A 25,762-nucleotide genomic window follows, 5' to 3' on the forward strand; every position below is an offset into this window, starting at 1 on the left:
TTGTCATGAATCATTTTATAACATCAATATGGGTGGTTATTTAACTAAGCAATTCATAGCAAAGACAGACGTCAATAGTATTATTACCGTAAGATATGCCTGCCTACTTAAATAGACCGCTCTGACAGGTCAGAGAGAGTTCAGCAACGCTTCAAAATCCTCATATCCTGGAGACTCACCCATTTTGATGCAGACCAGAGCACTGAACATGGACAGTAGTACGGAACAAAAGACCCCATCGAAAGTCCCCACACTGATGCCGGGCCGCTCTGAACTCACTCCTCATATCCTAGAGACTCACCCGTTCTGATGAAGACCAGAGCACTGAACATGGACAGTACTACGAAACATAAGACCCCAGCGAAAGTCCCCACACTGATGCCGAGCCGCTCTGAACTCACACCTCATATCCTGGAGACTCACCCATTCTGATGAAGACCAGAGCACTGAACATGGACAACACGACGGGGCAGAAGACCCCAGCGAAGGTCCCGACCTTCTTGATGCCGGGCCGCTCCGACCGGAACTCTCCGAATTCCACATATCCTGCAAAAAACAGAAAAAGAAACTATTCAGGGATAAATCGCAAGGAAAAGTCTAAAATATCATCATCACCATAATTTAAGAGCATGGCTCTTGTCGGTGGAGTATGCGCCAGTTTTCCCGGTCCTCGGCTAGGTTCTTTAGGTCCCTGTAAGACACGACATTTGCGTTTGCTTTTATTAGATAAATATATTTTTCCTTAATTATGTTTTCGTTGCTACCTTTCCTTAAGCCGGCAACGGATCGACAGCTGACGTTTACGAGGCTTCATTATAAATTTCCGAGAATCCGAGAACTTAGTCGTAAAAATCTGTTGCGGACTTACGGTCCATTCTATTAGATCTATTGTTTCTTTAAAATTTAGGTACCTCCATATCAGCTTTCTAGCACTACCTAACGGATGACTCACGCTAGAACGGTCCGGGTTCGGGCGCCCGACACGTCGTTTTCTATGACGCGTGATCCTGAACCCGGACCGTTCTAGTAGGAGTCATCCTTGACGGTCAGTAAGTTAAACCTAGTATCTACAGACGGGCAGACAGACGTACTGTACATGTCGAATAAAGGTTCCGTCACACGGGTGCGTGTTCCAGGCGGGGCGTGAGCGTTTTATATATGTAAAAGCGCCCGGAAAACACACCCGTGTGACGAAGCCTTAACGAACTACGGAACCTTAAGATTAGTATTATTTCGTTTTAGATTTAGGTTTGTTTTATACTTTAGTTATCTATTGGAGTTGTGTTGTATGAATTTGCATGTTAATATGTACATACACTAGATACTCATAATAAAGTAGCATAATAATGCACGTTTTCGTGTATAGCTAGTCATATTCATTACGATTTCAACAATAGCACCAAACTGACCTCGGTGGTTGAGAAATGCCGATTTTCACACTCGACATCCGTTTCTTGTTGGTCACACTTTTTGCGCTAAACATCAAGGCGACGAAAAACAGGACATTATTACTTTCATATTACTACTACTATTATTTACCTCTAGGCTCCCAGATGCCTAAAAAAGGCATATTATTAGACCCGGGTTTGTCTTAAACTACGTCCAAAACAGAGGTATTGTGAATGTCATCTCGCTGCGTGTGGTAAAGCACAGCACAGCGGATGTCATTCCATATCTAGAGCAGAGCCCAACTGGGGAAGCACCTCCAACCTCCAACTTACAGAAAAACGCAGCATAATAAACAGTATAAACACTACCCTACCTTACTAGTCTGAAACCGCCCTTGCCGCTAGGCTACCAAAGTTTTAATAAATAAATATTATAGGACATTTTTACACTAATTGACTAAGCCCCACGGTAAGCTCAAGAAGACTTGTGTTGTGGGTACTCAGACAACGATATATGTATATAATATATAAGTACTTAAATACATAGAAAACAACCGTGACTCAGGAACAGATATCTGTATCATCATACTGTGGTGTCACCTCTATACATCAATAATCTTTGTTGTAACCTTCGTGTATTTAAGGAGGAACATTAGAAATATAGTCAGTATTATTCCAGCATTCGCTTGTTTCATTACTCATCCTTTCCGAACCTTACAATACAAATAAAGGCCCTTACCAGGATTCTAACCCGGGACCATCGGCTTCATAGGCAGGGTCACTACCCACTAGGCCAGATCGGTCATCAAAGTTTTATCGACTCTATAATATTGTTATGAATAAACAATACTAGAATAAATACCTACCTTCATTTGAGCTCTTTTCAGACATCTCGCAGCTCTGAGTCCATTTACAGCACATATTAATTTCATTAGTCATGCGTGTTTATAGTTAGGTAAGTATACTTCGGTTGTTTGATAATTCACTCATGTACTAAAGAAACACATGTGTATTGTATTAGACTTAAGCTAGCTATTAATTTCTTTTAAGAATACCTCTGTATATATCTTGTTTGTTAATGAGTTTAATTAAGTGTACCTAATTACCTATTTATCAGCTCAATTGTTAAAAAAATAATTTAAATGTGACGTCCCACGGGTAAAGGTACCTTATGGCGGTTGGCGCTTACGCTATTATTAACGCCGCTCCAATATTATTGCGGCGCTATGCGACGTAAGCGCCAGCCGCCATAAGGTGCCTTTTGCCGTGGAACGTCTCAAATGTGTGCAGTGTTTTTTGGACCCTATCACAAATAGATGATAATTGATACTAGAGTCAGACCAAGCTAAGTTGACAGCGATTGTCATAGCACAGATGACGTTTACTTGGCTCCTCTACACGATGGGCCAACGCCGGCCACACCAAGGGACGCAGCCATGCGGCAGAATGAGATAGCAATATCACTTGCTCCCTCTAACGCATAAATGCGTTCCTTGGCTTGGAGTGGCCGGCGTTGGCCCATCGTGTAGAGCCATAAAAACACTTGCACAGTCTGTAGCTGTTCTATTACAATCGCTGCCGACTTAGCTTGATCTGACTCCAGATTGTTTGACATCAATTTCATCTTCGGTGTCAAATGATGAAATACAATTGCTGCCATTATTTCGATATTTTAGCTGATTGATGTTTTAATTTAATTTTCGACACAATTGAAAAAGAAACCAAGATATATATAATTTCGCCTACGGATTTATGGTCCTTTCGGACCTCAGATACCAATTACTCTACACTATTTTCTATATCAAAATCACAAACAATGAACAAGTTATGCGCGTGCGCCTACGCGTTGCGCCAGACACCGGTGCACTGATAAAGTCTATCTGTGTTGTGGACGGCGTTTATCGCGAGCGGTCAGCCGAATGCGGCAAACAAGGTAAATTGTGACGGGTCAAGGTGTTTCATTGTTTTGAATTATGGTTAGGGTTGCCAGATCGAAATCGAAATGCGCTATTATCGGGAAACAATATCAATTTTTTGGGATTTTGGGACTTAAGTCGGGAAAAAAAATACATTCAAATTAAAGTAATTGTATTAAAAACAACGATATTTTACATTATTGGCACTACGTCAGCTCGCTCGCTCGACAACAGTTCGGAACTTGAAATTATTGTTTGATAACGTGAAGCTGTTTTTCGGGACAGTTTACACTTTGTCGGGAATCGGGAACACATACTAAAAATCGGGAGAATCCCGCCAAATCCCGACCATCTGGCAACCCTAATTATGGTCCATTGGTCATATTTTCTTCTGATACACGATACAAGAAATTTGGTGATAAACTTCAATGTTTTAAAAGTCAGATACATTTTAGGTATTAGGTACTTAACTACTTACATATTCAACTAGTAGGGTAAATTGCCTGGCCACCCCAAACCAAAAATGAATTCTATACACCTATAAATAGAATTCATTTTAGTATAAAGGGGCCCACTGATTACCAGTCCGCCTGCAGTCTCTGGCCTTATCGGGCGACCTGCCGTCCTAGACCAATAACGTCCACAAACATAAGCGATTATTGCCGGCCGGCAATGGTCTGCTGCCCAAGGACTGAAAAACCGCAAAAGACCGGTAACCTAAAATAAAGGTATCAATTGAGTAGGTATCCAACAGCAATGGTACCCAAATAAAACGGCAAAATACTAGTACTTAAAATAAAGGTATCAATTGAATAGGTATCCAACAGAAACGGTACCCGAATCAAACGGCAAAATAGCAGTACCTAAAAAAAAGGTATCAATAGAATAGGTATCCAACAGTAAGGGTACCCAAATAAAACGGCAAAATACCAGTATCTAATATAAAGGTATCAATTGAAAAGGTATCAAATAGTAACGGTACCCGAATAAATAAAATTCAAACGGTACCGTTAACGCTAACGGTCTTCAATAGGTAAAGGACCTTATGCCTTTTGTAATAAGGTCTTTGTTGTTTTATAGCTTTTCAGGACTGCGGACTTAGAAAATGATAACTGTTTTGGAATCCAACATGTCTGCCGTGTACTTTGACATAAAAGTCGACATAGGAGTGCCGAGTCATCATTTTTGAATTCTGCACACCCTAAAACCTATAAAACGACACACATGATGACTTTTACGTCAAAGTGCACGTCAGACATCTTGGATTCCAAAATCGTCATCATTTTTGAATTCTGCACTCCCTGAAACCTACAAAACGACACCCATGATGACTTTTATATCAAAGTGCACGTCAGACATCTTGGATTCCAAAATTGTCATCATTTTTGAATTCTGCACTCCCTGAAACCTATAAAACGACACCCATGATGACTTTTATGTCAATGATGATGATGATGACAATATAATTCACAAACAATCACATTGGGATCCGTGTACCTAGTGAAAAGTGAGAGGGAGACACGCGTTACCTCCCGCTCTCGCGAGTGACCGCTTTGAATTGATGTATCAGATCAAACGCTATAAGTTTTTTTTTATTTAAGGGTACCGTTTGGACGGAAGCCTACATTTAACGGTACCGTTTGGGCTAAAGCTTATTTGGATACCTAAAGTATTAATATCAATATGGAATGCTAGTTTAACGGTCGGGTACCTATAAAAAAACACCTAAAGGTACTTTTATTTAACGGTACCGTTTGAACGGAAGCTTGTTTGGATACGGGTACCGATTGATATTGGTACCGAAATGCTACTTTTAACGGTCGGGTACCTTTAAAAAGACCGGTCAAAACCGTTTTTAACGGTACCTTTTCAGTCCCTGCTGCTGCCACCTCTGCGACTACAGACGAGTCGTCATTTTCCCACCGTACGGCCGCCTGCCGGCAATAGTCTGATATAATTTTGACAGATCCCTACAAATTGACAGTTCGCCGGACGATGTTAGCCTGTCAGTTAACCGCAGCAGGCCACACATTAACAGTTCTATTTCAGATTTTGGACTGACGGCTATTCGAACTACGGCTCGTCGATTCCGGTCAGCGTCGACAGATATCTGCCGGACAGTCCGTGGCCTGCAGGCCAATTTACACACACATTATCAGATAGCCGGCCGGTGGCCTGTTGGCCGTCATCTGTTGTCAGTCGAGAGCCTTCAGTTTCGTGTTTTTCAACTAGTTTAATTTTTTCTCAAAATGGACTGTCGACGTCAAAGATAATGTTTACACTTTTGGACCTTATTCCTTTGTAATAAGGCAAAAAATGTAAACCTATATTTTACTACTACAGTGAAACCTGGTTAATTGGTTACTTGGATAAATGGAAAACCTCAATAGTTGCAACCAGAGCTCTGGTTCTGGTCCTTTGGAACCAAAGGTCCTCTATAACTGAAATTATGAAACTTTTTTAGTTATTTTATTAGTTACATGAAATTTGATTTTGATTTTTTTCTTATGTTTGCCTCCGTAATTAAACAGATTGCATAAAGTAGTTACCTACTCTATAATTGTAACAGTTCCATTGTTTGGTCCTATTTATTATTTCTACTAGTAAAATAGGATGTACTTTAAATATTTATTTATTTCATTATTTTATACTTTATTGCACAAAACAAGTTAAAGGTACAAAAGGTGGACTTAATGTTTTAAGTTATTCTTTACCAGTCAATTACTGGCCCAACCAGAAACTATTTTACTAGCTTTTATTACCTAACTGACTTTCAAATCTGAGAAGGACGAAGGTTATCAATAGGGAATATTACGCGAAACTCTGCGTAGGGGGCGCCAGACCGTTACAGAAACGAAATACTACCAGAAAAAGGTGACGAAGTGGATTACTATATCCGGTGATGTACGTAATTATTTTGTTTGATTTCTTGTAAATTATAAAAATCTATTACAAGGTATCAAACAAAAAAATCACTCGTAAACCGCCCAAGTGGACCTAATATTATGTAGAAAAGGTTTTAAAGAGTAGAATGAATAAAACAAAAACATAACAGTAAAGTATTTTCATTTCTTTCAATTTGGTATACAAAGATAGCACCTAAATAAGAGCCGGTGTAAGTAAAAGTAGGTTGAATCCACCGCTTGCAGCTTCTAACTCCATATCCTTTTTTTGTAATAATAGTCACATAGTAGGAGAATTGCAGGTAGGTAATATCGCCACGCCACGCTCTGTAACGCCGAACACAGTTTGCTCCAGATATTCTTTTAACTTAAAACGGAATGAATTAATGTTGTCATAATTCGGATCCAACTTGTAGCTGAAGAATTTCAGGCATAGATCTTATCTCTTGTCTAAGCAGGTACTTCGGTTAGGTTAGGTGAGGTATCTCCATACTTGCGCTAGTGTTCCTACCACGTGTCTTTATAGCGTACTTTATAGAATCAAATCGCACAATTTTTGCAGAATGTCAGTCATGAAAAAAATCAGAATTGTGATATTATGTTTTCGATTTTCTTATAAAGGTATTTTTCATAGCTAGTCTTTTCATTGCTAGCTGCCGTGAACGCCAACGATGGTATACCTCCCGGCGTTATCTTGAGAACTATTAAAATTTTAACCAGTGTTTTAGGTAATATTGGGAGGCTAATTTCCCTATTTGAATCTTTGAATGCTTGCTCCTTTTTTTCTCGGTTACACTTCCAGCAATCAATAATCATGTCTGTATTTTCGAATATATAAGCCACGCAAATACAATATGTCACATTTAAAATTAATAGAGAAAAAATATGGTTTATGTTATAAATGTTATAATTCTCTTTACGACATTTATTTTTGACTGACAGTAAACAACAGTTGCGAGGTAACAACATGGTAAATAAAGAAAAGTCTTGACAAACTAGATACATGCAACCTTCGCATTGTTGTATTCAGGCCTTAAAATTGTATAAATTTTATACTGACATCTGGTGACGTAGTTTGCACATTCGGAATAATTTTATTTCAATTTGACAGAAGCCCTACCGTATTTAAGATTAATAAGGTCTACTGGCCGTAAATTGTATATGAAATTGCAAGCAAATATCAGCCTCAAAGAATTAAGTATTGGATCCGTGATGTTCGAAGACAAAAAGTCGTATGCTTATATTGCTTATTAGGGACTATGAACTCTTAAGTATTAGGAATAAAATAGAATTTACTAATGCTGTAACGTGTGTCGATCGCCGGCCGGCTACCTCATGATGTGTGTTTGACTGGACTCGAGGCCACGGACTGTCCGGCGGATATCTGTCGGCGCTGACTGGAATCGTCAGGCGGCCACACACGATCAGTTCGTGTAAGTCGTCAGGCCGAAAACTGACCGGAAACTGTTAGTGTGTGGCCTTTTGCGGTCAACTGACAGGCTGATATCGTCCGGCGGACTGGTAATCAGTGGGCCCCTTAAGGTGGCTGATTATTGAAACCTTATACTAAAATAAATTATGTTTATAGGTGAATATAATTCATAATGAAGCGCTGGTGGCCTAGCGGTGAGAGCGTGCGACTTGCAATCTGGAGGTCGCAGGTTCAAACCCCGGCTCGTACCAATGAGTTTTTCGGAACTTATGTACGAAATATCATATCATTTGATATTTACGACCGGTCTGGCCTAGTGGGTAGTGACCCTGCCTGCGAAGCCGATGGTCCTGGGTTCGAATCCCAGTAAGGGCATTTATTTGTATGATGATACAGATATTTGTTCCTGAGTCATGGGTGTTTTCTATGTATTTAAGTATTTGTATATTATATATATCGTTGTCTGAGTACCCACAACACAAGCCTTCTTGAGCTTACTGTGGGACTTAGTCAATCTGTGTAAGAATGTCCTATAATATTTATTTATTTATTTATTTACCAGTCGCATTTCGGTGAAGGAAAACATCGTGAGGAAACCGGACTAATCTCAATAAGGCCTAGTTTACCCTCTGGGTTGGAAGGTCAGATGGCAGTCGCTTTCGTAAAAACTAGTGCCTACATCAAATCATGAGATTAGTTGTCAAGCGGACCCCAGGCTCTCATGGGCCGTGGCGAAATGCCGGGATAACGCGAGGAAGAAGAGGTGAATATAATTCACTTTTAGTTTAGGGCGGCCAGTTACTAAAAGTGGCCTGTTACTGGCGAATTATCCTGCATAATAGTACAGCATTTACAGAATAATATTTTGTCACTTATTTCAATTAAATAAAAGACGAATTTTAATAATAGTACATTGTGTATTAAGGGCAAACTAGTTATTTACGATACAAGTGCGTAAAAGAGGAAATTCGAAACGAGTGGCGATAAATTAAAACACGACCGAAGGGAGTGTTTTAAATCGACACGAGTTGCGAATTACCTATTCGCACGTGTATCGTACAACGTTTTACAGTACATATGGCCCTTTAAACTTTTGACATCGCACGAAAAGTGCTATTTTAGGTACTAGTGCGGGAAAATAGGACCATATGTACTGTAAAATAATTTATGAAAGAGTGAGAATTTAAGCCTGAAGCCAAAGACGAGGGTTTAATTAGCATTGCGCCTGTGGTAGGCACAATGTTTTCCTTACACAAGTGTGAAAAAAAAAGGTAATTACTTATATAAAACTTCTGCCTAATTTCGTACGTAAATTACGGCTCTAGGTCAAAATTTAGGATTTACGGACCGCATTGCCTAACACCTTTGTATTACGAGCAAGTGTTATGAAAAAAAAGTTGCTAGGCTAGCTTCTCAAAATTAATTAACAAGTGGGGAGCCCTTCTTAAAATACTTACTTTGGAATTACATTTTACTTTTTTCAGAACATCTGATTATGGCAGAAACAGCCGATTGCAAAAAAAAAATTCATCATTCATTAGGGGTCATCCATTTTAGGGGGAGGGAGGGGGTCAAGAAAATGTGACATATTGTGACAGGGGGGAGACACAAACTTTGTGACGTCACTTTAACTTCATCAGTAACCGAAAATTTATTTAAATTATTTTATTCGCTGTACATTTAAATAACAAGTTTTTAAAACGATAATCGTTTTTATTCGTTTAATTTTCTTTCCTAAGCAGTTTTGGGTTATAAAATTACTTATATTTATATCGTCAAAAATATTTTGATAAAATATTAATAATACTTAGGTACTTACTTAATTCGATTTGGCGATTTCGTAGAAAAAATGTGACGTCACACTAGGGGGGGAGGGGTTTGCCAAATGTGACCAAGTGTGACAAGGAGGGGGGAGGGGTCAAAAAACCTAGAAATTCGTGTGACGTAATTAATGGATGACCCCTTATCAGATAATGTGAAAACGGTTTTCAACATACCTTCTCCGGCAGATCTTGTGGCAGGGGTGCGCCCGAGCCGCGCGCGCAGCGAGCCCATGAACCCGCGGGGCCCGCGGTTCGTGCTGGGCGACAGCGGGCTGAGAGTCTCCGCCATTGGTGGTTTTGTGTCTGCAAATTAATATTATTTTTCATGTCACTGTAAGGGCCCCCCCACATCTGGCGTCTTTCGAGCGTTTGCGTCTACAATTTTATGGCCGCTGCTCGACGCAACGTCGACGCAGCGTCGACGCAACTGCGCAGCGACGTCATTTTCCATAGCGCTGACCAGACGCTAACAGACGCCGACGCTCGAAATACGCTAGATGTGGGGGGGCCCTAACTGTTGTATTAACTTGTGAAAGAGCCCTTGAGGACAACTTGCAGAATAAAATTTTGAATTATCTATACTCCACATGCTGCTTAAAATCACTATTACTTAGGGCATACTGAAAATTCCTGGAACTGGCCACTTAAAAAAAAAAAAGTTGTCGCATATATTTTTTTTTTATATATCAGAATCCAGAAACTTTCTGTATGGCCCACGTATTTAAACTTTAACTCACATTTATAGACGAGTCTATCGCAAATTTATTTTATTACATTACCTTTATTAACATTTCAACACAGGTTTCACCGGTTGTGGTCGCAGCTAACCGGCCAACCGCGGTTAGACCCGTCTATAAATGTGAGTTAATATGTGTTCAAAGTGCAAAAGTTTTAAAAATTACATTTAAACTTTTTCATGGATGTTAGGAAGACAACTGTAGAATTTTTAAGCCAAAGAACATTAGAAGATAGGACCAAAAATCGGCAATAATAAAAATGTTTAGTAGACTATTCTTTTTTTAAAAGCATACTCTGTGGCCTCCTGTGATTATGCCTTTTCTAGGGATCAAACTACATCTTACATCACAAAATGTATGTCACAGGCCTAAATTAATATTACATGTTCACAAAAGGTGTCTGATTACAAATTAAATATTAAACAGAGCAGATAGGTAGTCCCAGTATGACACATCATAAAATACCAACACTTATAATATTATTATAGTTTAAGCAGATCTTAAGTGGATGTATAAACTAACAAGGTCATTTTGTTGGCAATTGGATTAGTTAATGAGATTAATATCAAATTGGCATACTTACTTAAATGTATATCTTCCATTTCATCGACTGATCAGCCTAATTTTACTACAGTATGTTTTTCTTCAACATTCAGGCACAAAGTAACACTTGGTAACTTAATTATCCTTCAGAGAAACCTTTAATTCAGTTACTTGGCATAGCTTAACCTGATTAGTACGCACTAGTTATGTGAGCAATTGGCATAACAATGTACAATCAATGCCTACTGGAACCAGTTCCAAGTAAAAAAAAAAACTTTGATTTGTGTTATTGTTGTGAGGAGTGAGCTAAGTACCAGGTACTCTCGCAATTTTAGTCACGGCTTATCCGGTGTCTTTTGTGACCTAATTCACGAGCTTACAGATGAAATCATCACTTTAAAACACTAGAATTACAATCCTTATGTATTTGCAATATTTTTAAAGCTTCTTAGTTCAACGTTGTTAAATCTTAACACACACGGATAACTAATTTAGCGTTTAATTAGAACAAACTGCGTGAGACAACAGTTGTAAATCCGCTTTGTTAGAAGGAGAACAACTAAATAATCTACTCACTGTTTCTTCAATAATGGGGCGTCAAATTATTGGTTCAGCTGTTGAACATCGCTATAACGACAGTTTGAAGTCATAGCTTTGTTTCCGATTGTAAATATTGTTTGTTATCTTTTCGAGAACGATATGCACGGAAATACCAATCCAATTGATAATAAAAATTACAATACAAAGTCGGAAATTTTGACAGGAAGTAAGTTAGTGTCAAGTTCGAGCAAAGCAAGACGAATCTTTAGGTTAATTTGTAACGACAATAAACCACTAGTATATATTAAATATAGGTAAAAATATTGATATAATTAACATTTACGCCATCATGAAGTTATATCGAGTATGATTGGGTAGCACATATTTTTTTATAATTCGGTAATTATTGTAAATGAAAGTCTACTCGAACGTGTGATTTTAACAGAACTGTCACTGTCATTTAATTTATAAAGGAGTTTTTTTAAAAGCATTATGGCTTGGATGCGAGTCTTTTAAGCCAACTAGGTTTTGTGATATTCTTTGGTTTTGTGTCAGCCAAACATGTCACTAAAGTTTTGTAAGCTGTTTATAAAGGCTCATTGGCTAGTTCTAATGCTAAATTACAGCTATTATCCATAAGACTAATACCTAAAGAAATGGTTTGCTAATAATAAAAAAAGCCAGAGGGGGAAGTAATAACAAATAAAAGGATTACGATTTTATAATTTGGCCAGGGACTGTCATACTGACTTTGTCTTATGCTAGTACTATCACCCAAAAGAAAGGGATGAGTATAGTTTTTAAATATTTAAGAAATCTTCAAGGAATCATGCTAAACCCAATACACCACAGGCTCTGGTCAATTAACATTTAACTAGATATGCAACTTTCACTTTACATATGCACAAGTGCATAAGCATAAACACCCACGAGATAGGATCTGTTTCACTTTTCCTCTGAGGGCCCTCAGAGTTTACTTGCTATTCCATATTTTTAAACTAATTTAAATTGTAATTTTTAATGCCTAAGTAATTAGATTTGTATATTCAATGTTATTATGTATAGGTACTTTAGTTCTTAGCTCTTAAGTGTATTGCAATACCCTCGCAGGGTGGTGTTGAGACATGTAATGATTTACACATAAGACCTTTTGTACACACACTATAGTTCATTTTTTTTAGCATTAGAAATAAGGTAAACAATCTTGATGTGTCTTTTTATTGAAAAACACATTTTAAAAATAAGTTACGGCAAATATGTAACAATTATGAATCTAATACGATCATTTATATTCTTCTGCTTTCATAAGTAATAGTTTTTGATTTTTTAAAAGAGTTTTTCAATTAAAAGACATGTCAAGATTGCTTATCTACTTGCAAGTTCTTTCTAATGCTAAAAAAACGAACTATAAGCAAGGAATAAATGAAATGAAATAGAAAAATATAAATAACACAAACATTGGTTTGAACTGGTATTTATTTTACCTTATGAACATAAAATCACAAACTCATAATAATTTGGAACAAAATTACAAACCAAATTGTTTTGATGGACTTATAAAGTAGCTTAAAGTTAAAGATGAGGCATTGACTATATTCTGTCAAGTGACTCAAGCATTATGATGCTATTTCCTCTGATTACCTGAAAAAAGATAGAGATAAAATGATAAATGTTAGAATATAATAGTTCCATAAACTCCTTTCTCTTGTGGAACTATGGCTAGAGAGAATGACAATTTCTACAATCCCAGACACAATATTAAAGAGCAAGAAACATAATTTCAGTGCTTCTGAAAATTCATCCCCTAAAAGAGATAAAAAGAGGTTGAAAGCTTGTTTTGGGAAAATTATATGAGGGACTTGAAACTTGGAGAAAATCACATCGGTAGAAAATAATGAAGTTCAATTTGGAAAATTCATCTCCTATAGTTCCGTTTTTTTTTTAGCATTAGAATGAACGTATACAATCTTGACATGTCTTTTCATTAAAAAAACCCTTTTTAAAAATCAGTAATTATTATTTATGAAAGCGGAAGAATATTAATGATCATATTAGATTCATAATTGTTACATTGCCGTGACTTATTTTAAAAATGTGTTCTTCAATAAAGACACATCAAGATCGTTTACCTCTTTTCTAATGCTAAAAAAAACACGAACTGAAATAAGGGGTGTTAAAACTTTAGCGAAAATGTGAAACAAAATCATACTCAAAACTTTGAAAGGCCCTTGCACTAGCACCTTGTTGGCAACATGTTAATCACTTCAAAGGCACACTTACCACCATGCCAATGTTGTTCCTCTGCCCATCCTTGCACTCCTCCACCGACTCGTCAAGCACCAGGTTCATGAAGGGATCGAACCCTCGGAGCACCCCGGTGACTGCACGCCCCGCATTCAGCTTAATAGACAACTTCTTGTCCATGAACCTGAGTAAAACACAATAATTGAGGAATCTTTTTTTTTATAAATGGCTTCTACTCCTCGCTAATTTTAGCAAGTTGGATTCTGCCAATGTTGAGTAGATTTTTGACTTGTGAGAAGAGAATGTTCGTTATCAATTTGAGGAACTTCTCTTTAAAAAAAAATAAAGTGACGTTTTCAACAAAAGGTACCATTGTTGGTTGTTGATAAGGTTGATTTCAAATTGAAACCATATGGAAATAGCGCCTTATTGACAATCGAATATGTACCCATTTGATTGAAAATGGCACAAATAATGATTTCTTGGGGCATTCTCCATAAATTGTAATTGGTATACCAAAACGTCCCGAAAAATCATTATTAATTTCAAATGTTATTAGATCATAAAATCCGGATCTTATAACTCTAACCTGATTCATTGTAATAAAACAGGTAAGTTGGTAATAAATTTATTGTAAACTACGTGTATGTGAGGTGTGCAATAAAGAGTATTGTATTGTATTGTATTGTATTGTATTGTATTGTAATAAGTCAGTATGGAGGTTTAGAAGAGATATCGGCTATAATGGCGTGTGTTAAATTTGCTGTCTAAATGCAAAATACGGGAGTTTTTTTATAGTGTAAATATGTTACTAAATTATAAACAGTAGACCAAAACCTAAAAACGCAACGGATATGTTAGGTTACAATGGCGTGTAGGACGCCAACTTGAAATTAAGAAAAATACAAATAGTAGCAGTAGTTTACTTACTTCTTCAATTCCGGAGGATGTGCTTTCGACATTTTGCTATTTTTTTGGTTGTTAAAAGATTTAAAATACTAGTTTCTTTAATTCGAGAGGTAAGAAACGTTTTCGGCAAACAACACAACCCGGGAAATTTAGTGTGACCATATGTGATGTGAGTGACAGACAGAAGTTGGTCATAGATTATTGTGCTTTGTATTGATAGTGCATTTCTCTGTAAAAGGTATTATTGAAAAAAATTAAGATGTAAGACGCCAAAACATCGTTTTCAGCCATTATAAGAGTTAATATTGCAAAATAATGCTTAAATTTTGTTATTGAGCTGGTCACACTCGAAGTGAAAGAAACGTTCAAAGACCTTTATAATTGGTTTTAAAATGTATAAAGGTTTTTGCTTGCACTTGAACACAAAAAACATGTACTTACCTATTTTTACTCAAAAATTGATATGTAAGTTATTTTACATGTAATCTGTAAATATAAGATTTAATTCTCACAGTAGTATAACAACTCGATCTATGGAATAAAGATTCTGAATGTACCCCAATTCCCGTGCTTTTTTGGTGTTGCTACTGATAAAAAAATATAAAAATAAGTTGGTACTTCGATAGCAAAAAATAGTTCGGAAAAGTTGTTTAAAGAAACAAAATATTATTTTGCAATATGTTAAATTTAATATAACTGCGAATCAAAACATTTAGAAAGTGACATTGCCACTGAGAAAATGGTGTCTTATCGGTTACACAACTCATTTGTAGAGCTACGTCTCGCATACGCTTGCGCTATAAATTTGCTATGCTAAAATTGGTAGGATTTTAGTCACACGTCACAACACAAACCTAAAAACAAACCATGTGGTAGATGTACATAGCTATATCAACAAGTAGATACAATAGCAACAAGTCTACCTCTACAGACAGCTGCTGGGAGGATGCTGATTGTGAGGTATCTCTGTAAACAGCGACTTTCTACTTCCTAAAAATGACTTTTAAGTGATTTTATGTAATATCAGTTCTTAGTGGAAGTTTGTGATTGTGTTTTCGCTCAAAAATGGATGAGTCTGGGATTGATATGGGATTCGATCTCGCCTCGCTTTTGACGAACGATTACGGCGGTGATCAGAAGATATTGGAGGAGATGACTGCGGCGCAGCAGCAACAAGATTTTATGTTCTACGAACTCAAGTCGAAAGCCGTGCCGATCACAGAAAGGTGAGTTTTAGTCTAATAAGAACTTTTACTCATCTTTATGAAGTTTATAAAGTTTGCTCAGATGAATATTTTTGGCACTGCGAATGAATGAGGAACAATTTCTCTAAAGTCAGCGCCCGCGACCCTGAAACCTGGTCTTGGCAAGCCCTCCGTTCCGTGCATTTGTTTATCTTCGCTATACATTATAGACAAGATGCGAGAGTCGGACGTCTTGAGTAGCTCGGAGATAATATCTTACTAGATTATTGCTTTACATTTACATATCGTCAAACGGATCATTATAATTTAATTAGTGTAGTTCGCATAGTTTGAACAAATGTTTAGCAATGAGGATGAGGTAATTGGGATTTAGGTCGGGTAACATTATTTGTTTACTTTTTTACTCGAGTTTCCCGCCATTTTGGCAAATTACGGCCATTACGGGCACCATTATGAAATTAAAAATGTAATAGATTTAATTGGTTTTAATTTATTTTTATTAGTATGCTATGTACCTATTACTATAGAATATTGACTCCTTGGAAGCGACAAGTAGTGAAGGAAGTCTATCATACTTTCTGAATTGACCTCCTTTGCTTACGTAGTATCACGTGTTAAACATTTTGTAGCGGGGGTCAGACGGTTTTATAATAAGAGTGAATTATGGATGGAAGAATTATTAGAGAATGTAATACTGGTACTGGTACTGACACCTACTAAACTTACAAATGAGGAAGCGCAGTATTCAAACATGATGAAATCTGTAGGTATCTATATGGGAAAGTACATAAGTCGATTTGACCGCCTTCTAGCCTAGTCGGTCGTAACTCTGCCTACGAAGCAGGAGGTCTCGATATGTGGCTTTCCATCAGAGAAGAGTCCTTATGCTTCACCTGCAATAAGGACCTTTTTAACAGAATTTCTACTTGGGAACATCCTTATTGCACTTTTGAAGCATAAAAGCCCTTCTGTGATGGAAAGCCACATTTAATCGTCGTATCGTATATATTATACCCACAACACAAGATCTATATCAATTGAAAACAGCTTAGATCGAATATTGTATAATCGAAATCTGAATAGAAATAGAAGATATTATCTATAGGTATATTATAAGCTTGGCAAAAAAGAGTAGAAATTAAAAAGTGGCAACACTGTAGTGTCGTCCCTTTCATAATCATAATCATTAAATTTATCAAACCAATATAATATAAGAAAACGGGATGACACTACAGTGTTGCCACTTTTTGATTTCTACCCTTTTTTGCCAAGCTTTAAGTACTCCATAAAAAAACTAAATGACATAGGGATCGTCATTCGACGCGATAGACGTGTTTCATATTTTAATGGAATGTCGCCGAGGTGCTGCACAGCGTCGTTTGCTTAATATCAGGTGCTATGATATCGGCAGAGTCAATAGCATCCTGGCATGTCCAGCCTCTGAAGAGGCTGGGCTTCTTTATATTTATAATATGGTTAAGGACATCATACAAATTAGAAGTAGTGAAAGTTAGAATGTTATAGATTAATTAGAGAGCCACTATGAGGGTGGCATTTGTAAAAACCCTCTATAAAAATAAAGAATTAAAAAAAAATGATCTGGGTCTGGGCTATAACCGCGAAAATCGAAGTTCGCAAATTGTGGTCATTTTTGTCTGTCACTAATTACGCCTTCATTGGAGTAAAAGAGAAAGACCCCCGCAATTTGCCTTATTTGCCCCTCTGGGACGAAGAGTCTGTACCTATTCAAAATTAAATATTCGTAATAGGTTACGGAGATATGGACTGATATTGAAATACGCATTCAATACAAGATATTCAAAGAGCGTTAAGAGACCATTAATAACGTATTATACGACCTACACAAGTACACACGTGGCATCAAGAAAGGAGCATTATACATTAATTTATTGTATACCTATGTAAACACGTCTGCATAGAGTGATTTTGTTATTCTGACCAACAGTACTCTGAACGGTGAATTATGTAATAAATAAATACCTCTATACCTACATTATCGTAATTGCTCTTCTTTCTTATCGTTCAAATTACACCGCTAGGGTAAAGTGTCATTCTATGGCACTTGCTAACTATGTAAACAAACCGCCATATTGAAATTGTCTCTGAATGATGAATTTACTAGTGACTTTTGTTTACATAATCAGCGAGTTCCATAGAAAGTTAGAAACACATTTTATTGATAACACAATCTGACGTTTGGGGCATTTAGCAGGTACTTGAAACGAACAGGTCAAAAATAGGTAGGTACTCCTTGGTTTAAAATTTCGAAATTAAACTTTAACGTCATAGCATGGTATAATAATATACTCCGCCTGGTACTCTCTTCCAGTCTTTTCGTGGTCACGTGACTGACACAAGCCTACGTCATCATGCGACAGCGCTATATGATAATATGAGATAGCGCTATATATAGCGGCCATGTTGTGCCGTAGGCTTGTGTCACTCTGGGAAGAGAAGACCATGTTTTATAAGACTATGCGTCATAGTAATAATTGGGTCATAGGTATTGAAGAAAACTTAGACTATCACATGATGCAGACAGATTTCATATGTCAGTTCTTATCGTTATCGCTGTTTGTGGTTTTGTTAATAAATAACCGTTGTGTCGTACGGTTTATTATTTAAATTTATAGTTGAAATCATTAAATTAAGCGATAAAATTAACCGCGTTCGAAGAAGACATTTATCTGAAACTAAGATAAGGGATAAGTGAGGTAACAACAATCGGATAAAAAATGAGTGATTTTTTGAACTCAGCAATATTATATTTTGCGAGATTAATATACATACTGAGAAACTTCTAATATGGGACCAAACCCGAAATCGCGATCAAAACATTGGCTGTTTCATGTTTTCTATGGGAGAACAAAATTTTTTTTCGCAATTTCTTGGTTGGTTTCATAGTAAAAGTTGCTCAGTATGACCAAAGATATATTCACACTGTAAAATATTGCACGAGTTAAAACACATCTTGTATTATTATAATTGTAATCTAATCACCCAAAGAACTCACGTAAAATTTTTCACTGGACAGTGAAAATTTTTGGTAAACTTTGCTTAATAAAATCTCCATATTGCAAAACGACTTGCGAATTTCCGAAGAGGTTTTCCTGCCTCCTGTCATCTTTATCTTATCTTATTTTTAACCAAATAGTAAATAATCATGTGGAAAGGAAGCTGTTTATCTACGGCAGATAAGGAAGATGCACGTTTTGCTATAATAATATGCTTTTATATTCATAAATTTGTACTTTTTGTCAATTATAACTTCGCCGTGTGCCTGCTACACTGCCACATCTCAAAAAACCGTTTTTTCGAGAAATCGCGTCTCAAAGTTTTGAGAGTATAGTTCAGGGTGTTTAATAGGATCTTACTCCTTTAGTTTTAGGTCTATGAATTTAAAATTTAGCTTTTTTTACTCGGAATGATATAACCTTCCTTATGACCACGCCACTTTTTAAAAGAAATGTATATTTTTTAAGACACAAGGCCCGAAAGACAGGTATTTAGAGTTGTGGCCGTATTGCAGAAACGTTTTTTAAAGATTTTGAGATGCGGCCAAATTTAAACACAAAATTATTGGATAAAGGTTACCATGCAAATATAAATAAAAACACCAAAATAGTTAAAATCCCTTTATTTTTACCCGACTACGGCAACGCAAAAGGAGGGTTATGATTTTGACCGGTATGTATGTGGGTATGTATGTATGTATGTATGTTCATTTGTTCCCTCATAACTTCTAAAGTACACATTATAATTTGACAAACGATATGTCATTCGAATTATCTTAATCGTCCGCTGGTTATAGGCTATATGAAGTCCCAAAAAATTAACAAGGCGTCCTCTAGAGGTCATAAAGTCACGAACTAAAAAAATAAAAATAAGTAATGATTACGTGATGTATATCATTTGAAAGAGCTCAGTTAGCACATTTCAAATATATAAATATTGTTAGCTTTTGCACCCGGCTTTGCTTGCATGCACCCGATGAAACATTAATTTATCGGGTAGGTAATTCGAACTACAAATCTACAAGCGCTCTGGATTCTATCCGCGTATTACCCGACTACGGCGATACAAGAAGGTATTTGCAAAATAAATTTGTTTGGCCGCTATAAACATAGTGTTTTTTTTAATGACCTGCAATATTTTATAACGTGAATAGGTATAGAAGTCCAGATCAGCCAAAATGTATGAAACAGCCGTACAAGAGACGTAGGAAGCTCGCTGTACGCGTTCCAAAGCCGGGCGCCTTCGGCGCCCTCATACTAGAGGAGTCGGGCGTAGCCTGACGTACGTGGCGCGCTGCAAGCAGTCCAAAGCCAGGCGACTTCAACTTTCTCATACTAAAAGTGTCGACATACGTGACACGCTGGACGCTTACCAAATCCGGGCAAATGCATGAAACAGCCGTACAAAAGACGTGCGGGCACGCTGTACGTGTTCCAAAGCCGGGCGCCTTCGGCGCCCTCATACTCAACGCGTCGGGTGTAGCCCGTCGTCGTACGAGGCGCACTGTATGCGTTCAAAGCCGGGCGCCTTGGGCGCTCTTATACTAAAAGAGTCGGGCGTAGCCCGACGTACGAAGCTCGCTGTACGCGTTCCAAAGCCGGGCGCCGAAGGCGCCCTCATACTAAAAGAGTCGGGCGTAGCCCGACGTACGAAGCTCGCTCTACGCGTTCCAAAGCCGGGCGCCTTTGGCGCCCTTATACTAAAAGAGTCAGGCGTAGCCCGACGTACAAGACACGCTCTACGCGTTCCAAAGCCTGACGCCTTCGGCGCCCTCATAGTAATAGAGTCGGGCGCAGCCCGACGTAGGAGGCGCACTGTACACGTTCCAAAGCTGGGCGCCGAAAGCGCCTCCATGCCAAAGGATAGCGCAGCCCGATATATGTGGCGCTCTGCGTGTATTTCTGTACTGGGGATGCCCTCGAAAAAGTAATATAAAGTGACTTCGAATAGGTAGTTAGTAACGAAGTCATGACCCCAAAATTAATTAAATAAAAAATAAGTTCAAAAACTAAAACCCGACTGCTGCAAATCGCGCTCTAAAAGTATGAAACAAGATAGAATTCTTATCTGAAGTTATCAAACAGGAAATATTATAAATGTTATAATTTTTTTAATAAAAAAATACAACGTAATATTATGTATAATTTACTACATTATTTATATTTTTACAGAGATTCAGAGGATAGCTGTGGTCGTATGCCACTTTACCTTAAAGTTTATAATCGTGGCATACGACCATGCACGGCGATCCTTTGAATATCTCTGTAAATATATCAAAAATGTAATACATTTTATTACGTTGTATTTTTTTATAAAAAAAATTATAACATTTATAATATTTCCTGTTTGATAACTTCAGATAAGAATTCTATCTTGTTTCATACTTTTTAGAGCGCGATTTGCAGTAGTCGGGTTTTAGTTTTTGAACTTATATCAACTTTGATAGGAACAAGATCACTGTACGCGATAATAATAATATGTGTAACTCAGCTAATTATTATTTTCTAGGACGCAACTCAAAAGCTTCATTTAAAACGTGTGCTTTATAGCCACAACTCAAAAGTGGCTGTATTGCAGGGAATTGTCTGACAATTTATGGTCAAATGCATAAGGCCACTTGTGAGAAAAAGGCTCTTAAAGACCTTTTTTGCTATGGCTCTCGAAATAACGTCGTAAATTGAACAATTTTGAATACGAATCTGCAATAATCCAGAAAATCAAAAATTTTGAATTGTGGCAGTATAGCAGGCACACGGCGACTTGATCTCTGGATTCGTAACAACAATTAGTAATCAAGGGTTAGATTTATACAAATTTGCTTGAAGCAATGATTTGTAAGCATTGTAATAACATTAATAACGGTCTTACAATGGTTAATAAGTGCCTAATCATCATTGTATTATCAATTAATAGAAATTTTTAATTTTTATATTACATGAATTATTATCTTTTAATATTTAGGCCCTCGTGATTAAGGAATGCAGTTATTAGTAGGTATATATGGTAAACTTATTATTAAAGATAATAATCCATTATTTTTTTGAGTTAATTGAATAGCACAACGAAGTGCAAATCTCTTTAGGTTCACCTAACTAAAGAGTATTGCAGTCTTGAAAAAAAACAGTTAATATATTTTTTGTAATTTTTTTATATGATTTATCTGTAGAAAAAACTTTTTAAAACAATCACCTAACCACAACTAAAAACTTTATTCCACTTCACATTGATATGAATAGTATGTCTTTCCCATCACGGAACAATGGTGTTCCGGACCTTTGGGAGGCGTGCGCGGAGTCGAAGCCAACACGTAGAGGCCCTTTTGACACTTTAATGAAATGTAAGGGGTACACCGAGCGGATGCTGCCCTTACCCGTGTCATGGGACGCACGCAGAGGCAGCACCCGCCAGGCCAGGGTGTAAGGGCTATTGAGAGTTGATGAAATCTAAAATGAACTAGGTAATTGGGTGAAAGCGATGGACTAAGTACTGAGCTATTGGGGTAAAAAACCGGACGCCTGCCTAATAAAACGGTATGCAATTTTATTTCCGGCAGACGGTAACTCGCCCTCACAAGATAGGCCCCGACAAAAAGCGACATCTAGGATGGCTCAAGGGCAACACCGGTGTGAGCGGCTCAGGGGTGTCGAGAGGTGTGCGCCGCCTTCTACCCAGTGGCTGTTAACAGCCACTGTGCCAACTCGCGTCTTATGCATATTTGACTTCCACCCCTGGAGCTTACAGCTCTAACGACTCCACTCTGGCCGGCCGGTTAAGGCAAGCAGAATCCTGTCCCACCCACCCTCCTTCCGGGTAACAGAACTCCCCAGGAGCACTCGGGTACGTGAGGTCGCTAATCCCCAACAGCTCGCCACAAGCTGCCCTGCGTTGACTGATTGCACTGGTAAAACCAGCGGGCGATGGGGTCGTCACATCCCTACGCCTTATTTATGAATAATATGAATTTATTATTAAACCCTACTATTAGAACGAATCAAATTATTTTATTTATTTCAGAGTATTAAACCCTATCCGAAATACCGAGAATTCAAAACCTCGAATACAACACGCTTTTGATTTACAAAAATAAACAGTCAATCAAAGTTCGATGTAATATTAACATTAAACAGTCACAAGACTCTGATTAACTACAACCACATTATTCACTGTCCGTCTTCGGTCCGGCCAATTCAAATGATTCAGTTCAATCGATCGATTTAAGCATTTGAAGCACATAGTCGATATCCATGTAAACATTATACTCTGGTAGATGAACGCGCATTGCACACTCCACAAAACATCAAATAAAACCTCCATTATGAACCTCTAGGTCTTTTTATTGTATCTTTTGTTGCAGTACATCTTGTATTGTATTTTTGATATGTTTATATGACTGTTTATGAATTGGTTTTCTCAATAAATTAAAAAAAAAAAACTTCTAACTCCGGCCTTGTTAGAATTAAGCCAATTCCTCTAACGCTCCAAACAATAAGAACCAACGGATATACCATACCCATATACTCGTATATATTTAAAAATTCTTAAAATTCAAACGAGCTAGAATTTGAACAGACGACCGCCAAGATTAAACGTTGTGCGCTAAAATTCCGCTTTAAAAAAGGTTAAGCGAAAACAAGATGTTTGCAAATTTCGGGCATCTTTCTCTTTCACTCCCAGTATTTTATTTTAGAGTGACAGAGATTTGCTTCTTCGATTTTATAGCCGATTTTCGCGGTTATTAATTATAGCCCATACATCAATACTTTGATAGCGTAGAGTAGACAATATGCGCCCGCCGCACGGACCACAATAGCAGCATAAAGAACACCAAACACGACAAATTGATATATTCTCAACCGATGACGAAAAGTGACCTTATTTATCACAGTTTAATTGAGTAGGTACCACTTTGTTTACTTATTACCAGAGCTCGGCAGGGGTGAGCCATTTTGACGTCACTTATGTCAAGTGTAGATATTAATATAGATACACCTTAAAAAGAAATATTAAAATAAAACTTTATTAATTATAATTAAACTAAAATGACAATGCCTTATGTACAAATAAACTTTAATAGTAGCATATGGATAGATATACATATTATTTGAAGGGGTAAATCTCTTCAAATAATGTGTGTATCCATCCAAAATAAAAAAAGCTTGCTATAAAATTCATTGGTTTTAATGGCGACGTAAAGCGGTAGCGGAAAGGCAACCTAAATAAAATAATTTCTTTAGTTATTAAATTACACCACATATAATATCGAATGACAAGGCATGTCCATGTTGTGCAAACTCTGAAAACAGCTCACCCCCGCCGAGCTCTGCTTATTACTAAGTCTAAGTAAATCAATCGACACTATTTTGTTTACAAAATCAAGAGTAAGGCTACGTTCACACGGCGTAATTTTTCCCGTATACCGTACACGAGATTTTATCGAATATCGTAGTGACAGCAAAATTTGTATGGCAACCTGAAAATCGTTCACACGGCGCCTATACGAGAAAATCTCGTATTCGAGACATATTTTTTACCGTATACCGTAGGGTCTTGCCACCGGGAACGCGAGATTCTCGAAACGATTTTATCGAATGCGATACTCAGTGGCGCTTACGTTCGTTGAGTCGTTCACACGGACAAATGGTTTCTCGTATACGAGACGCGCACGGGGGCGCAAATCTCTTGCAAATATGGCTTCCGCCCACTAGCTGCCCAATTTTATTTTATTTATACAAGTTTATACATGATTTAATATTGTCGATTACTAAAATAAAACAACGTGATATTCAGAAGACATCAGTTTTATTTGACCACAAGATCTTCAACACGTGACGACCACTGCGCCAGAGTCTGTTTAACAGGTAATAATAATAAATAAACATATAAAAGAAATAAAATACGGGGATCCATGTCGGCGTGCACTCAACGACTGGTGGTGTGGCGGCAGCTAAATTGCATCGAATAGACGCCGTGTGAGCGACTGTCACGTATACGGGAATACCGTATACGAAAAAAAACCGAATGGATCTTGCGCCGTGTGAACAGACGTCCCGTATACGATAAAACCGTATGCGAGAAAATATCGAATCGAATAGTCGCCGTGTGAACGTAGCCTAAGAGATTTGAGATTTGCTATAAAGGTCATGTCATGCCGCTAAACGATTGAGCGGTAACGGAAAAACCGGACAAGTGCGAGTCGAACTTGCCGACCGAGGGTTCCGTACTTTTTAGTATTTGTTGTTATAGCGGCAACAGAAATACAACATCTGTGAAAATTTCAACTGTATATCTGTATAACTGTATATATGTGTAGCTATCACGGTTAGTCAGATACAGCTTGGTGGCAGACGGATGGACGGACGGACGGACAGCGGAGTCTTAGTTAGTAATAGGGTCCCGTTTTACCTTTTGGGTATGGAACCCTAAAAAAACGGTAATAAAGGCTCAACTCGCGCACTAAAATAGATTAAAACATTTATCGGAACGAATTAACCAAACTACTACTAAATATTTAAACCAAATTAGGGAAAGTGTTCACATGACCAGTTTAGGGGGGAGGAGAATCTTCAAAATACCACGCTCGGTCACAGGGGGAGAGGGGTCTTAGGTTTTGGTCACGTGCCTAGTCAATATCCTCTAGCTAGGAAAATCTGGCGCTTTTCCGAGCTTTATTCGAATATGGCGAGCACCGTTTAGCACTTTTCAAACTCGCAATTTTTCACACTGACGCAAATTGTGAAAAATGTGTCATTTATAAAAAAAAAAATGAAAAAGAAATGCATTTTTTTTCAGACTAATAAGTGTCCATAGTGTGTTAGTAACAAGAAAATACTTAAACAACTATATATTAGTACCTAAACCTAAGTGAAGCGAGGACCAGTGCCTGACTAGGCCACTGTCCCACCTCCCCGCTACTACGCTCAGGAGGCTGTGGCGGCTGTCGCGGACTCTGCGGAGCGTCGCGGCGCAGCGCTTGCGCAGCGTCGCATGAAAACCGTCAACGTGCGCGTCCGCGAACATGCCAGACGCGCTGCAATGCCGCGGCAGCCGCAACAGCACCCTGAAAGCGTCATTATATTGCACCCGCAA

At 37.7% G+C, this 25,762-nt stretch overlaps 3 protein-coding genes across 4 annotated transcripts in view; 1 reads left to right on the forward strand and 2 right to left on the reverse strand.

Moving 5' to 3' along the window:
* Positions 1 to 11,475, reverse strand: part of LOC134675468 (solute carrier family 12 member 9) — a 48,331-nt gene extending 36,856 nt beyond the window's left edge. The window contains exons 1-3 of the mRNA XM_063533738.1: positions 11,319 to 11,475; positions 9,637 to 9,765; positions 424 to 546 (exon numbers count right to left, since the gene is read on the reverse strand). Of these exons, the coding sequence (XP_063389808.1) occupies positions 424 to 546; positions 9,637 to 9,751 (238 nt within the window). The 5' untranslated portion in view covers positions 9,752 to 9,765; positions 11,319 to 11,475. The remainder of the gene's footprint in view (positions 1 to 423; positions 547 to 9,636; positions 9,766 to 11,318) is intronic.
* Positions 11,476 to 12,740: 1,265 nt separating this feature from the next.
* On the reverse strand, positions 12,741 to 14,615 carry LOC134675483 (probable small nuclear ribonucleoprotein G). Its single transcript, XM_063533746.1, has 3 exons — positions 14,457 to 14,615; positions 13,563 to 13,710; positions 12,741 to 12,923 (listed from the first exon to the last, which is right to left on the reverse strand). The coding sequence occupies exons 1-3, from the start codon at positions 14,486 to 14,488 to the stop codon at positions 12,873 to 12,875; spliced, it is 231 nt and encodes a 76-aa protein (XP_063389816.1). The 5' UTR covers positions 14,489 to 14,615; the 3' UTR covers positions 12,741 to 12,872.
* Positions 14,616 to 15,340: 725 nt separating this feature from the next.
* Positions 15,341 to 25,762, forward strand: part of LOC134675416 (transcription factor EB) — a 183,271-nt gene continuing 172,849 nt past the window's right edge. Inside the window, exon 1 of one of the 2 annotated variants that reach the window (XM_063533655.1) lies at positions 15,341 to 15,661. In XM_063533655.1, coding sequence (XP_063389725.1) covers positions 15,501 to 15,661 — 161 coding nt within the window. In that variant the 5' untranslated portion in view covers positions 15,341 to 15,500. The remainder of the gene's footprint in view (positions 15,662 to 25,762) is intronic. The other variant, XM_063533653.1, reaches the window with a different exon arrangement.

This window comes from Cydia fagiglandana, chromosome 22 (assembly GCF_963556715.1).
Source record: "Cydia fagiglandana chromosome 22, ilCydFagi1.1, whole genome shotgun sequence".
NCBI lineage: Eukaryota > Metazoa > Arthropoda > Insecta > Lepidoptera > Tortricidae > Cydia > Cydia fagiglandana.

Excerpts from the sequence above, each read along its gene's own strand:
- LOC134675483 (XM_063533746.1), bottom strand. The coding sequence starts at position 14,488 with ATGTCGAAAGCACATCCTCCGGAATTGAAGAA. Across the intron at positions 13,711-14,456 it reads CATCCTCCGGAATTGAAGAA|GTTCATGGACAAGAAGTTGT; the intron begins GTAAGTAAACTA and ends TGTTTTACTCAG. Across the intron at positions 12,924-13,562 it reads GGAACAACATTGGCATGGTG|GTAATCAGAGGAAATAGCAT; the intron begins GTAAGTGTGCCT and ends ATCTTTTTTCAG.